This window comes from Stegodyphus dumicola, chromosome 4 (genome assembly GCF_044657685.1).
Source record: "Stegodyphus dumicola isolate Sdum_Otavi_A_Nest chromosome 4, ASM4465768v1".
Taxonomy (NCBI): domain Eukaryota; kingdom Metazoa; phylum Arthropoda; class Arachnida; order Araneae; family Eresidae; genus Stegodyphus; species Stegodyphus dumicola.
In genome coordinates this window covers 117,102,662-117,118,608 of record NC_140771.1, presented here as the reverse complement: position 1 = coordinate 117,118,608, position 15,947 = coordinate 117,102,662, and the positions used below count along the sequence as shown (strand labels likewise).

The 15,947-nt window shown below is 29.7% G+C and overlaps 1 protein-coding gene across 5 annotated transcripts in view; it reads right to left on the bottom strand.

The window, feature by feature from the left end:
• The window catches only part of shop (sulfite oxidase), a 119,023-nt gene that overhangs the window by 20,474 nt on the left and 82,602 nt on the right, over positions 1–15,947 (bottom strand). For all 5 annotated transcript variants that reach the window (XM_035375853.2, XM_035375854.2, XM_035375856.2 and 2 more), the window contains one exon: positions 172–361. In XM_035375853.2, coding sequence (XP_035231744.2) covers positions 172–361 — 190 coding nt within the window. The remainder of the gene's footprint in view (positions 1–171; positions 362–15,947) is intronic.

Below are 15,947 nucleotides of genomic sequence, written 5' to 3'. Positions count from 1 at the left end.
TTCGTAACTTGGGTGGAGATAGTTTATTTTATTATGTACCTATGACGCTATAGCCTAAAATTCCACAAATTTGATAATTAATTATTTTTGTAAAATAGAGTATAAAAACATATTAAATACTATTTAGAAACTACCAGACAACAATAAAATTACATTAGAGCAATGACTTACATTATTCAATTCAGAACGTCTGTTTCCAGCACACTGTATTGTTGAAGTAATAGTATGTTTTTTGAACTTTTTTTTAATATCTTCAAGTTTTAAATTCACAGTTTCTATGCCTTCTCCACTCACTTCAAGTTCATACTCTTCAGAATTAACTTCTGGCACTGGTAAATGATTACGGACAAAGAAAATTTCACTGTAAAATACAAAAAAAAATTTTTTTTCATTTCATATATTTTATTAACAAAAGTCTGCAAACAACAAGTTATGAAAAGAAAGCTTCCTTTTTATACAGTTTAGTAAGGCAGTTTTTTTTTTTTTTTTTTTTTTTTTTTTTGAGGGAGGAGGGTTAAATTTTGAAAATAACTTCTGACGTTCTTCTACTGATCTGATTTTCTTTGCATGTTTCACAATTATGTACTTGTGATGCCAATAGAATATTTCGAAGAAATTTTTCGAAATTCAATACAGGGATTTCATTTAATATTATTTATAATTTATTCTTGAATTTTCTCACAAACCCTGATTTAACAGTCAAATTAATAACTATAGATATTTGATCTTTACATATCGGACAGACCTAATATTTTGGAAATTCTAATGCACTGGGCTGAATTTTTTTAAACATCATTTGATTCTTTTCAGCTATAGTGCAGCTATTAAAATTGATGAATTTTTATATAAAGACCCATGATTTTAAAAAATGATGAGTTCAGAATTGTAAATCAAAGAAAATTAAATGAATTCAATATAATCTTGTGCCAAATCAGAATGAATAACTTTCTTACTTTCAGAAAGAATGATTTTCTTTATTACTTTCTTGCATTTACCAGTAGTCTAGTAAGTTAAATTATCTGTGGCATGATCTGAAAACAGATGATGAGCAAGAATTTTTTAAAATATTAACAAAATAAATAAATAAATAAATTTTAAATGTCATTTACTAAGTATTTTTTAAAACATTAACAGTAATAATATCTCAAAGAAAATGAATTCAAACTTTTATTTATTTTCTATTTAAAATCTCAAATTTGATACCTGCAAGACACTTTTTTAGTTGCATTTTGTAATTTAAATATACTGATAAATATTAAATTTTCAGACTGTATATTTAAAATAGTTTTAACATATTTAATTAATCATAAAGTAACTTTCTCTAATTTAAAGAAATTATGAAAACTTTCTTCACTTTTTTAAAGAAAATTTTCCATTTAGGCCAAAACTTGAGGAGAATAATGACAACTTTGTCTCTTTCTCTTATTTATTAAATTTTTCTTTGACACATAAATAAAAATACATATGCTTGTATGTAAATACTTATAAAATCCTTTTATTTCTTACTATAGCTTGATACTTGATGGCCTTTTGATTTAGATAAAGCTTGTAGCCTAGGAGAAAAATTACTAGAAATTATCTTCATTGTGGATCGTAAATGTTCATTGTTCAATGGTTTTTTTTTTTTTTAAGTGAATTTTTAACCATGAAAAATAGCTGTTCATATGCGAATGTATTCCCGAATAAAAAGATTATTCTTAGTGCACAAATTCGTAACTGATTTATTTTTTGACAAATATGAATAAAAGTTAATAAAACCTGTACCTCCAAATCTCTGAATAAGATTTCTATTACACAGTAAATTAGTTAACTCTTTATAAATTTCCTGTTGCATTATTCATGTTAGTTTTAATGGTAATAAAAATAATGCAAACTTTGACTTTAAATAATTAAAATCTTGAAATCTTTGTAATTTTGTATTTGCAAAAAATTTATAACAGAAATGTCTTTGCAGGCTGCATAAAATAGCCAGGGTCCACCAATTTAAGACCCCTACTATAGATTAAAAGTTCAACAAAATCGAAAAACCTTTTTTTTTTTTTTTTTTAAATTTTATTATTTATTATATGGCTTTAGTCAAATGCACTAAATAGTAAAAAAAAAAAAAAGAAAAAGAAAAACTTTGACAATATTTTCAATTATATATAATAAAGAAATAAAATTGTGGGACACACGTTTACAATCTGTATTAGGAACATTAAAAGAAATTCAAGGAACAATAGAAGCAATAATTAGCAGCCTCCTTATTTTAATTTTAGTCACATATGTTCAAGAATGCTACAATAACTAATTTTTAAAAAAATTTTTGGAGCGTTCGATTAAATTTAATAGGCAAATTTAATTAATTGCCACTGATTTTAAGAAGATGTACATCAATGAAACTGGAAGACAATGGAGAACATTTTACTGCACAGAATAAAGCAAAACTTTTTTAACTTTAAAGCTACCTACAAACCACTACAGGTTTCTTAACCAGACTTCCAATGCAAGTTTAGTAAGAACTTCTTTGTTATAGCTGCCTTCAACCATATTCTGTGATTTTAGATTTGCGCCAAGATCTCAGCTATAATTTTGTTAAGCTTCTGAATCGCGAATGTAAAATTAAACAATACAATAATAATAACAATAATATTTGCATGTCCATTCCTAAGAATTATTTTTATGAATCCTTACCCTTATCCTTATTATTTTATTGCATTTAACTGTTTCAATCTACTGCACTTTCACATATATTAAGCTGTTTGTTAGACCATTTCATAGATCTCTCTCCCAAAGAATTCAAACTCTGCCCAAGAATAGGTAAATCTGATAGCAGTCAATACATTAGATTTTTGTCAGATGCAAAAACAAATTATGATAATACTATTGCCAACCACTGATATGCATGCAGATGGATGATCAGCATAATATAATTAATGTATGTATTCTAATAGCAGTCACAAATAATATTCTGGAACCACTGAACCAGTTTCCAACATGGAGGCCCTTTCTTCTTTTTTGAAATTTTTAACATTGCAAATGATTTCGTCAACATAAAATTTCATGTTGTGGCTATTTTCGCCTAATCGTTTGGTAAGTAAAAGACCTCTTTCTTGAAAAAAATTATACGGAATACACCTCATTACTTGGTAAATTAAAGATTGTTAATATCAAAAAACACCACCATCAAAAATGAATAATATATGAAACATGGTGAGAGTAAAAATGCAACATGGTGCTCATATATGATTATGCGGCAAGGTATAAGAGCATGCAGCCAGTGCTAATATATGATCATGTGGTGAGGTATAAGAACATACAGCCAGGTTTTGATGAGATATCTCAGTTGAGTGGCAATTCAGTCTTGAGGGCTGCCATAACAAAGAAGTACTCTTAAGTTTTATCTATAACATGGCCAATCAAGTATTTTAAAATTTACTTTGAATGATAATTTAACACACATAGAAAAGAAAGAATGCTTGGAAAGCCAAAACTATACAATAATACAGGGCTGCAATTGGAAGAAGTTATCAGAAAGTATAGAAGTGGAATTTAAGTAATTTTTAAATTGTGTACAGCTTGTCCTTAATATCAAATCCACCTAATAAGGCATTATCAAGCTTCAATCAAACTGTTTTACAAAGCAAAAATTTCAGAGAACTAATGGAGCTTGGCCTTACAACATTTGAAAATTTTCATGCTGTGATCTTTCTTAACAACAAAGTAAATTCTGGCTATGAAAATCTCAATATCAGAAAAGTATGTGTTACAAAAGTGATATATCATTCTGTATTGATGTATGCCACATTAGACAGAATGATAATTAATATACACATATTTCACAAAATGATAAGCATTCTTTGGTATCAAAGACTTTCTCAGATTTTGAATGAGTGGAATTTAATTTTGAGTTTTCATTTAAAATCATACATGTGCAAAAGTTGGTTATATCACATTCTGTCAATGTCAAGGCCAAAATGAGGGTTTGAATTATATTTTACATTAGATTTTTGTCAGATGCAAAAACGAATTATGATAATACTGTTGCCAACCACTGATGTGCATGCAGATGGATAATCATCATAATATAATTAATGCATGTATTTAAGTTCTGTTCATTGTTATGGTTTCATTTTACTTTATTTCATAGGGACTAATAAACACTTTTTACGCTAAAATAATACAAGCAATTTAATTCTACAATAATTTAAATGCATTACAATATAATTTGTTTGTAATTGATTATGATAAAATATATAAGGATTATTTGCTTAAGGACCTCTATGGACTCTGTGGAAGATCTTCTATGGAAAAATGTGTCATTCGTGCTACACAAAGGAAAAATGATGAAAATGCCCATGTAAGCCAGACTTGCAGTACAGTCAAACCTTTGTTTAATGAAGTTGCAGAATCCTATGAAAAACTTAACTAAATGGAGGTTATGATAAAAAATGACTTAAGGGATTTTTTTTTTTTTTTAATTTGAAATACAAACTAGTAGTGAAATTAAATATAAATGCAAAATGTTAATGCATCCATTCCAACACAGTTATAAATGAAAATTACATAAATTCATTTAGGAAAATAATCAGTTATTTTAGTTTGTTTTGACAATCATGAACAATATTTCATGTTATAGTAAGTCTCGCATTGTAATGGCCAAAAAACCTTTTCTGGTCAACTTTCTTAAACATGAACATGTCAAACGTACTCAACAAACTAAACTACATATCTAATTAAAATATTTACACTACTTATCTAAACTAGTGCTAAGTAAAGCATCAAATGCCCTAAATATATCTTCTGATGAAGATATTATACATTTATTTTCATCTTCATCAACATCAGTTGATTTCTGGCTGTTATTTTTTTGAGCTGTCCAATATGTCCTCTTCAGTAGGAATTCCTGATGTCACAACACCATTACCTACACATAAATAATCTTGCAATTGTTTATTATTGTTTAGTTGTCTTAAAATTTTTTTAATGCAGACACATATTATTCATTCAGTTCCTCATCTTGTCCATCATTGCTGACATTACTATTAATAGTAGTATGAATCTTGGCGATGAAGATAGATTTTATGAAGGATTTGCAAACAGTTTTTCAGTAACATCATAATTTAACACATTTGTAAGTTCAGATACACAGTCCTGTAAACTTATTACACTGATTACTTATACAGGGTTCTCTCAATTCCCATTGAGGTCTCCTTCAAAATTATTTTGTGGTAATATTTCTTAACATTTTTATCACCCCTTGATCCATAGAATACAGTTGTGCAAAGGTTTTTTGACAAAAGAAAAAAATCCTAACATTTTTATACTTATCATGAGGGTGAGTACTTCAACTGTCTATCATTAGAAGACAATTGTTGCTTATCCATTTTAATGTTCATTAACATCTTCATAAACAAATGTTTTCTTAAGCTTGGCACTTGATTTGTGAAATCAAAGTTTGTAGAAATTTTGCCCCAATTTTTCAAGATTGTCGATAAACTAGTATGCAAAATACTTAATTTTATGGCAATGTATTTTTTCTTTACATCTTTGTCAACTTAGTTGAGGATCAGCACTTTTCCTTTAACTGTTAAATCCCATTTCCATTATTGCATTCTGAGCGCATAGCGTTATTGGGAGAAATACATATGCAGACGAATGACTGTTTACAATATTGCATTGGATTTACGCCGTATATTAAACGTATATTCATGGAAAAACGTATATTCATAAAACGTATATTCTGCAGAAGTTCGGTGGTCAATTGCATTCATTGCCACCAGATGTCTCTGTATTTAATTTATGGGATTCAGACTCTTAGGATACGTAAATTCGATGTTATTGGAAATTTTTATTTCTGCTTATGAACTGTGAAAGTAAAGCACGTTAGTAATTTTTAGATAAGTAAGATTATAATGCACATTATGAATATCTCTAATTGCATAGAAGCTGAAGTAATTTTTAAAATTTCTTTATGTTTCTAGAAACCTTAAATATTTATCAAATAAATATATCATTAAAACTAAAATGAACTGTTAGTACAAAACAAATAAAAACAAGTAAAAAAGTTAAACACATTTAAAAATAGCAGGCACTTAAAAAGTACAGAGCAACAAGAAATATTCACAATATTTACAAAAAATTTGCTATGCTTGTATTACTGCTGACTGCAATGCGAGATTATATATTTTTAAAATATGCCTAAATTTTAGGAGAAAACAGATAATATATAAAATTTTAGCATTAATTTCTTCAGTATCATAGCTGGATAATTTATTAGAAATCTCATTTGTTTTAAAATGCATTATGCACAGTTATATTTTATTCATAATCCATAAAATATTATTTTTAATTTATAATTTAAATTCATATCTCTTTTTATAGAAGTTGTAAAAATAAGCTTTTTTCTCTTTAGATATACATGTACACATACATAAAGAAAATGGAAATATTTAATTAATTCCTGCGTTTTAGCTGGAGCGAAATGAATTGTAATAAGTTAAAAAAATTGTTTTATTAAAAATGTTTAGGGCAGAAATACTGTTTCATGTTAATTGGTAGTGAAAGTTTAGAGCTGGAAACATCCCACATTACATTCATATAAAAATGAAACAAATATATATCTATATCTATCTATATCTATATATATATATATACAGCAAGTAAGCTTTAAATTCGTATCAAATTATAACTTGCAAAATAAATTCTTGTGGGGAAAATTGAAATAAATAACAGCATAAATAAAACATATTTAATGAACATAATAATAGAAATAAATTATAAAGCAGAAATATAGATCAAATTGAGAACACACAGCTAAGAAATTTGCAAAACAGGGTGGAAAAGGAATATGGGATTCGAACTCATGACCCCAAAAGGCAAATCTCTCTGCCAATCAGCTTTACCACTAAGCTAGCATTACACAGACGTGACTAGCAATTTCGGCTCATATACTTCATCAAGTAAATGAATTCTTAAAACTAAATTTTTTGGTCTTATTTCAGTGTGCTATCATCTAAAAAATTCATCAGTTTGTTCTTCAGCTTCTAGGGCATTTCTTACAGAAACAATTTTAAAGTGGCTTTTTGATTGACGTTAGACGGACTGCTAAAAATATATTCCTAGTGATAGATGTGCTTACAAATATATGTTAGCCAAAAACGTATATTCATAAATATAGAAATACAAATTTAACATACTTTCAATGTAGTAGAATATTTAAAAGGCTATCAAATTTAATTTATAAATAACGTTATTAGTTTTTACCCATTTCAAAAAAAAAAAAAAAAAAAAAAAAAAAAAAAAAAAAAAAAACTTTTAATGCCTTATCTGATTTGCTATAGCAGTTTGGTATACTCAGACATTCATTTCATTAAGAGTAAATGTGTATCTAGAACTAGGAAATAATTGTTAGGACAATTTTGCTGTTTCATGGACTTGGAATTAGATTTTTTGTATCTGATTTTCTTAACAATAATCACTGCTCTCTGTGAACTAGTACTGTAGTTGCAGTTTTCTTATTTTTATCTTTTTTTTCAAACTAAATTCAGCAGATTGCTGCCTTTTTCAGTATGCAGATTTCTCGCTATAATGTTATTTCAGAAATAAAAAATTTTTAAACTTACATATCCGAGGAACAAGAGCTGAAAACCTTGACTCACTCAATGTTTCTTCAGGACATTACATTAAATGATGTTCCTGATTTAGATCAAATTGAAAAGACTAATAATATTGTCTTGAGATGGAGACATATTCAAAAGGTTCGTGAAAATCTAAAACGAAGGTTTAAAATGGAGTATCTGGGTTTCCTTCGTTCTTCAGTTAACAAAAGCAAAAATAAAATACATGTAGGTGACATAGTGTTAATTGGTACAGATGATAAAAAAAAAATGCTGCATTGGCTGCTAGGGAGAGTACTGGAACTCTTTCCAGGAAAAGATGGAATCATCAGATTTGTGAAACTGCGAACTGAAAAGGGAAACATATTAAGACCAATCCAACGGCTGTACCTTTTGGAATTGACCCCAAACTACGAGCAAGTCGTATCGGAACCTCAGAAGGTTCCGGAAGTGGTAGCTGAAAATCCTGAGCTTAATACTGACTCTAATGAAACTGTCCGCGTGTCTCGCTCAAGACGAAAAATAAAACCAGTTAAAAGACTGGATTTATAAACTTCTAAACAAACTTTTGAACTTTCTGTGTTTGAACTCTAAAATATTGATTTCAATTTGCGTTCTAATATTTTGAAATATTTCTATTATTATTATGTACGTTATTGTTATCTCAAAATTGTATGTATGTATTATCATTATGTTATTGCTTTGAGTTTGCATCCCCAAACTCAAGGTGGGGAGAAGGTCACGCCACGATCAAACTGCATGAGAGGTAAGTTTCTCTGTTACGGAATGGCAACGAGAGAGATTGTTGTTCAAAAAAGATGGATGATCGAACTACGTTGTAACGATCATTTTTGTGGATGTTGCGTATTGTAAAATGAACCTATTACACTGTGCTAAATAGTATTAAAATGCTATATATTAAAAGATCTGTCATCTGATCTAAATTTCAACAAACTGCTCATTATTTTCTCTTAAACTCACAATGTTCACATTTCTGGCACCCAAAACATTCTTTCCCTGATCCAATATACATCGCTACTTCTGTTGCCATTAACTTTTGGTGACAACACTTGATTGCTTCTTTTTTACCATGTGATCCCAACGCATCTGCAGACATACGGATAGAAGTTGAACTTTATCCATCTGTCATCCATCACCACACATCGACCGGATTGCAGACGTCAATCACAGTGAATTCGCTCGCTGATTGAAGAAATGCATATGCAGTAGTGGTAACTGGCCTTTAGACACTTATATTTCAACATTTTTATCATTCAATACACAACTAACTTTAAAGAGGATTTACAGTATAGAACCACGAAAAATGGAAATAAAAATAAAGTGAAGCTGCTGCTGACTCTTAAACTGGTTTGCAATGGAAGATTGGTTGGAGAATTTTTATCAACAGGGTGTTTAAATGCTTTCTCATTTGAGAATCTACCTCTCAACTTCATCCCTCAAGTAGAATAGTAGGTAACAGCAGGTAACAAGGTCACCTCTTTTCTTTGGGACCACAGCTGCACACATGTATGTGTCACAGTAAATGAACAAATAATTTTAAAGTAGAAAGAAAAATCTTGAAAAACTATCGATTCAAAAATTTTGTTAAATGGAGAGAGTACTTCACTATACAGATTTTTTTTTATACAGTGACACTTCTGGCAAAATTCCACAAAAACTGCGCTAAGTAGAGAGATTCATAAAACAGGGTGTTCATTAATAGAGGCTTGGCTGTAAAAGCATTCAAAGCCTTGTTGTAATATCTTAAGAAAGAATATTCTTATGAATGATTTTCAAAGACAATTACTCATATTATGAGACAAAAACTTTAATAATCCTACCCATTCAAATGCAGTTAAATAGCTTACAAACAATGAAAAAAAATTACATTTTTCCAAAAGACAGCAAAACATAAGATCTCATTTGTACATATTAAAAATGTTTTAAAAATGCTGAAATACAAACGGAACAACAGGAACCAATTTTAAAACTGCATCAAACTCATACTTGCTGAATGTTGAGGCTGTGGGAGTCATGGAGTCAGAATCAGAGGTGAGCAGATTTTAGGGTAACAGGAGTCGGAGCTGGAGTCGCTAAAAACAGGTCGACTTCAACTCTAGTTTTTGTTGCACAGTTTGAATTTGAAATGAAATTAAAGTGAATAGAAAAAATAAATAAATAAATAAATAAAAATAAAGACAAGCTAAGTTATAATTTTGATTTATGGACTACATTAATAAATAGTTATTTTCTATTTCATTGACATATTAATAAATATAAGGGAGGAGGATGGATGTTATATTTGCAATTAGTGATTAAATTGATTCATTAGTTACTTTAGTTACAAATCTCACTGGTAAATTTAGGCAAGCAGCAATAGCAGCAAGAACTTTCAAAACTGATGCCATTCTTAGGATGTGGGCAGGAAAAGGAGCAAATTATCATCAAGCAGTGCTATGGGGAAGTACATATTTGATGATATAGAGGTTAAAATTAAAAACTTTTTTAGAAGAAGTAGATAACCCTAATGTTTCACTAACAGAAAGACTGTGGAATGATCTTGCAGAATTGGAAACTCTTCTTTCTACACCGTATATAGCCGCAAAAAAGCTACAACCTGAAGAATTAACAGGAGGTGAGAATGGAAAAATGTGATATTTGTACTTTCTGAAATGGAGGGCTTATTGCAGAAGGAATCATTTCTTCAATGCAGAAAAAAAAAAAAAAAAAAAAACTAGTTTGATATACAATGAGATCTTGCTGGGTTCAATATATGTAGATCCAAAACACCGAATTTTGTTGGATGACGAACAAATTAAGAAATCCATCTATGAACTTTCAATAAGAATGAAATTACTTTCAGAACAATTGGAGTATTCAAATCAGGACAATCAAACTGCAGACATTGCAACTGAGTCTCCATCATCCTCTTTCACTGATGAATTACATTTTGAGAAATATTTTTGGATAATATTGAAAAGGCTAAGGCAAAGCGAATGAAAATAAAGAAATAAGAGCCTTTAGATATAAAAATGAAAAAATACAAACAAGAGTTCTACACAGCCATTGAAGAAATAGAGAAATATAATTACTCTTAACAAGACACCTCTTTTAAAACTTATAAAAATCTATCCTGAAAAGTTAAAAGAAATTAGCCCTACAGTAACATCTCTTCCTCCTACTCCAGTCAGTGTGCAAAGACTCTTCTCAGCTCCAAAGTTTATCAAATCAGATTTATGGTCCTCCAACAAAGAAGATCTTGCCAAAGCTATACTGTTTCTTAGAAATAACTAATGCCAAATTTTCAATTTCATAATAAATGCTATTTAATATAAATAATTTGCTATGTGATCAATTTTTTTTTTCTGTAGCATCTATTACCTTTTTAATATTAAAAAAATAAGCTGTAACCCATGTGTATACGTTTACATATATATATGAAGGAGGTCAGAGTCTTTAAAATTCCAGGAGTCGGAGTCGGTCATTTTCTCTACAGACTCCACTGCCCTGCTGAATGTGATAACATTTAGTCACAGAAAATAAATTATTTCAAGAATAATAAGAAATACTTATATATCCTAAACAAAGAAAATTCAGTTGATATTTTTAATTTTCCTCCTTTAGATATAAACAAAAGATATGTATGCTGAAGTTTTTATATCTACCCAAAAGTTAATGCTTTAAATATTGAAAACATTTCTTATGCTCCTCATTAAATGCCTATCTGCAAATTTCAGATATGTGGTTCAAGTATTTAGTTTCTGATACAGAAGCTTAAATTTATAAACTACAGTATTAGCCACTAATTACATTTAAATTTCCAGGAATCAAAACAAATACATATAAATCAATAGAAAACCCATCATTTATTAAACTTATTACCTCCCCTTACTGAGCTCACACTGGCAAAAGGCCAACTCTTCAGAGCCAGAATATCCTACTTGTACCTATTAAAGCTTTTTGTAGTTAATAGATTTAACGTATTGTGCACTGCGGCTTTACCATTCAGGTATGTGATGCTTTCATAAGGTCTAAAAAAATGCTTCTAAGCTTTATTTATGTAAAGAATCCTTGAATGGAAAAGAAGTGGTAACTGTAGACTGAGGTGAAAGTAGTAACTGTAGACTGAGGTTATTTATGTATTAAGAATCCCTTGAATGGAAAAGAAGTGGTAACTGTAGACTGAGGTGAAAGCATTGCCTATGTTTGTAATCATAAAGTGGCTGATTGACTAAATAGACGAAAGGCAATCTTTTTGCTGCTTAAAAATGTAAATTTTGAAATTTGAAAGAATTGCAGAAAAAAGCATTGTTAAAAATTTCTCATGTGCTTGTCAAAATACCAAGCAAGAAGACTTGAACCTGAAAGAAAAGAATAAATTACTAAGATTTTAATGTTCTTGCTAACTGCAGCCAAAGAAAAACTACACCTAAGTTGGGAATTTCCCATACATTGTGCAAGATTTAAGGTATTTTGCTTTCTCACTTTCTGAAAAACACAAGTACTTTCTTCTGTAAACACAACTTATAACATTCATTTAGTTTTAGTGTATTATAAAAACTTTTAAATGTCATTACAGAAAAAAATTTTCAGAAAATGATGAACATAATTGAGTTTTGCAAGCACTTCAAAGGAGATAAGTATGTCGATATCTCTGCTAAAGGTTATGCATATAATATGCAATGTCAATACAGGGGGTTAATCTCCTAAAATCAGATATAAACTGTTTTTGAAAATGCGACTTTTACATAAAAGAAACCTCAGAGGAATTACAAACTAGAGCTAATGCATCAGATATCAGCGAGGGAAATCATGACGATTCATTTTTAGAATATACAGTCAAAAGTCGTTAATCCGGACTCGTCGGGACTTCGGCGATTCCGGATTATCGATTTTTCCGGATTATAGATCATCAGTTTAAATCTCGTAAGATGGCATGCAGAAATTCTAAAATTAAAAGTATGAAACTGTAATTTATGAAATAAAGAACAATTATGATCTAAAGAGTATCAAAATTTAAAAAAAAAAAAAAAAAAAAAAACTTAATATTTATTTGTTTACTTTATTAAACATTTCTTTCAATGTAAGTTGTTTAAGTTGCTTCATTTTATGTGATAATACTTTCTCTTTAATTCTATAAACAGACATAATTTCTCGTTCAGTTACAAAGTCCCGCTGTTCAAGTCCCGTTAATTGCTGTGCTGAGAATACCGACTAACTCAATCGAAATTTTTTCGTTTTCACTAACCTCTCTTGTCACATTCTTCATGTCTTTATCCATTTTTTGCAGCAATTCCACTTTTTGTTTGTTGGACATCGAAACATACTTTCGTTTTGTAGATCCTTTGGAAGTTCCAGCATCGGAAATTCTATTTGACATAATCGAAAGTTCAAGTTTACTTTTATAAAATTGCTCTTACAGTCTGCAAAAAATAATAAGCCGGATCCAATTCGAAGATTAAGGAACAACGCAATTATTAACATTAACTGAAATAGATAATTCGATAATTTTAGCTTACACCGTCCGTTATACATTAAACGCGCAGGCGAAAACGTATTCTGCACTTGCGCACACGCATATGCGCAGTAGTCAAGGTCTTACGCGCACGCGTAAAACACCTGTGCGCATGTGCCGCGTTGGCACATGTGCACAGGCGTTTTCTGCGCATGTGCGGTGGGTGTCCGAATTAATGACTTTTGACTGTATATCAATTCACTACAATATTCAGACAAAATGTGCAAAAAATGACTAAGAAATTGTTTAAAAAACTGAAAGCGAAATTGATGCAGGAAAAGTGATGATATGCCATCATCAATCAAATCAAGAACAGCACTGCAAATTTTAAGAAAAATTCTTGAACTGAAAATATGCTGATCAAAAAAGTTATTAGCAGTATTATGAGATTAGGAATACAATTGAAAAACTGTTGTTGAACAAAACAAGCACAGATAGAATAGTTGTTTGTAAATGAGAAAATTTTATCAAGAACATAATAATGAAAATATTTTTATACAAATTTTTAAATGAATTTCGAAATTGTATAAATAGTTTCATTTCAGTATTAATTTTAGTTATTATTTTATGATTAATTAAAGAATTAATTATTAGTTATTATTACACTAAAAAGTTTAAAACTGATATCACTAGATATAATATAAAACTCGTCGTCTATTAAACTGAGTCACTTAAAAGCTCAAATATGTTTCGAAGCGCCGGGCACTCTATAATTGCTTATCAAATTGAGAAAACATGAATATTTTTTACAAGGATCTATTAACTTAGAAATTTGTTTTCTTACTAACTTTAAGACAGTTTTCAACAAATTAAAGGTAGTAAAATGCACATAAAATGCAAATTATACAAGGTCCAGCTATTAATTTCTGGGACTGACGTAACTGTAGAACGAAAAGTTGGAAGATGGTGCCAATGATTGCATACTGAAGAGCGTTTTCTTGCGCATGTGCAGTACAATCGGCGCCATTCTGAAATAAGTGGTTCTCGTGGAAAGGCGCATTAAAATGTAGCTCTTAAATTCCTATTTAAGTGAAAATAGAGCAAAGAATTAACATTAAATTTTGCTTCAAATTGGGCAAGACAGCTGTGGAAACCTGCGAAATGTTAAAACAAGTTTACGGTGAGGAAGCAACATCCCGCTCAAGAACTTTTGAATGGTTTAAACGCTTTTGGGACAGGCACGAAAGCGTTGAAGATGTTCCACACACAGGTCCGCCGTCAGTATATTTTTCAGCATAGGGGCTAAGTATAGTTTTGTTGCTACTAGTTTTAATTATGAACAAATAAAAGATTTTGCTTTCACGTTTGCCATTATGTCAGTACATGCATCTTTAGCATTATATAAGAATCACATAAGAGGAATTAAACTTGAAGTGATACCCTTTAAAAGGATATATGATAAGCACATTATTATTTTCAGGATACAAAAGAGGAGAATGAGAGGGCTTTACAAGGAAAAGTCAAAATTTCATTTTACAAATACATATGCATTACCAGAAAAAACAGACACAAACATTAGATGCAAACTTAAATCTGTATGCCTTCTTATTATATATATATATATATATAACAAACATTCTCTATTCATAAAAAGCAAATGAAGTTTATTAAATTTTAAATAATATATATATATATATATATATATATATACATATACATTAACATTAGAGTTACGGGAACCGTCATTTTGACTGTATCTGCATTTTAATTGGACATAACTTTTTTAATTCTTTATAACTTTGATATTTTTTAACTTTTTCTAAAACCTTACGAATATTACATGATATTTTTTCTGTTCATTTTAAGGAATTATTTTCGATGATATTATTGTTTATACCTATTGGTCATTTTGAACGCATTGAGAAAATGATAGATTTCTCAATATTTTCATGACTTTTTTAGCTATTTCCAGTTTGCCGATAGATAAACAAGTGTATTTTTGGTAACAAAGATTGCACATTTCACAGAAGTGAGTGGGGAGGGGGGGATAAAAACACCTGCTTGGAATTTTGCGCACAACGTGTCTGTGCATTTCGCTTATGTTAGAAAGTAATTTTTCAGTAGAAAGAAATGTACTTTACTTCATTTGGAGAGTGTTTTGTTGTTCTGGCCTACTTATCATGTTGTGCAGAAGCACTGGTAGAAAATATCTAACGAAGGAAGAGATGCTGAAAGTTTTTGAAAGTCTTTCTGATGATAATTCTGCTCCAGAAACTGAACCAATGAAGAATTTTATACCAAAACTACATCCAGTTTATCCGAAGAGGACTAGATTGTTCCTACTGAAACTAGTGAATTCAATTGATCTGATGGAGAACATGCTCACGAAATGGTAAAGGAAAGTAAAAATTTAGATTAAAATCATAAAGATTGCAAATTGATCCATTTGCCTTTGTTTTAGATATTTGGAATGCTTTTATATAAAAATGCTTGAAATGTTATAAACCGAGCGAAAATATAACAGTGGATGAACAATTATTTCCCATGTAGACCAGATACCGATTTATTCAGTATATGCCTAAAAAAGCCGGATTAATTCGCATTAAATTTTAGCTTACTACTGACGTGCAGTCAAAATATTTACTGAACAGATTTCCCTATTTGGGAAAAGATGAAACAAGACCAGCTGGAGAAACAGCAGGTGAACATGCAGCTTTTCACTTGATGGAACTGCTGAAATTAGTAAAAGAAATGAAGAATTCAGGGATAAGCTGCCGTGCCACAATAAATCATTAAAAAACAGAAGTATGTTATTCTTTCAAAAAACGAGAGATGTGCTCTGTTCTACTAAGACTACTAAGCATGACAATATAACGCTTACATTTTATCAAGGG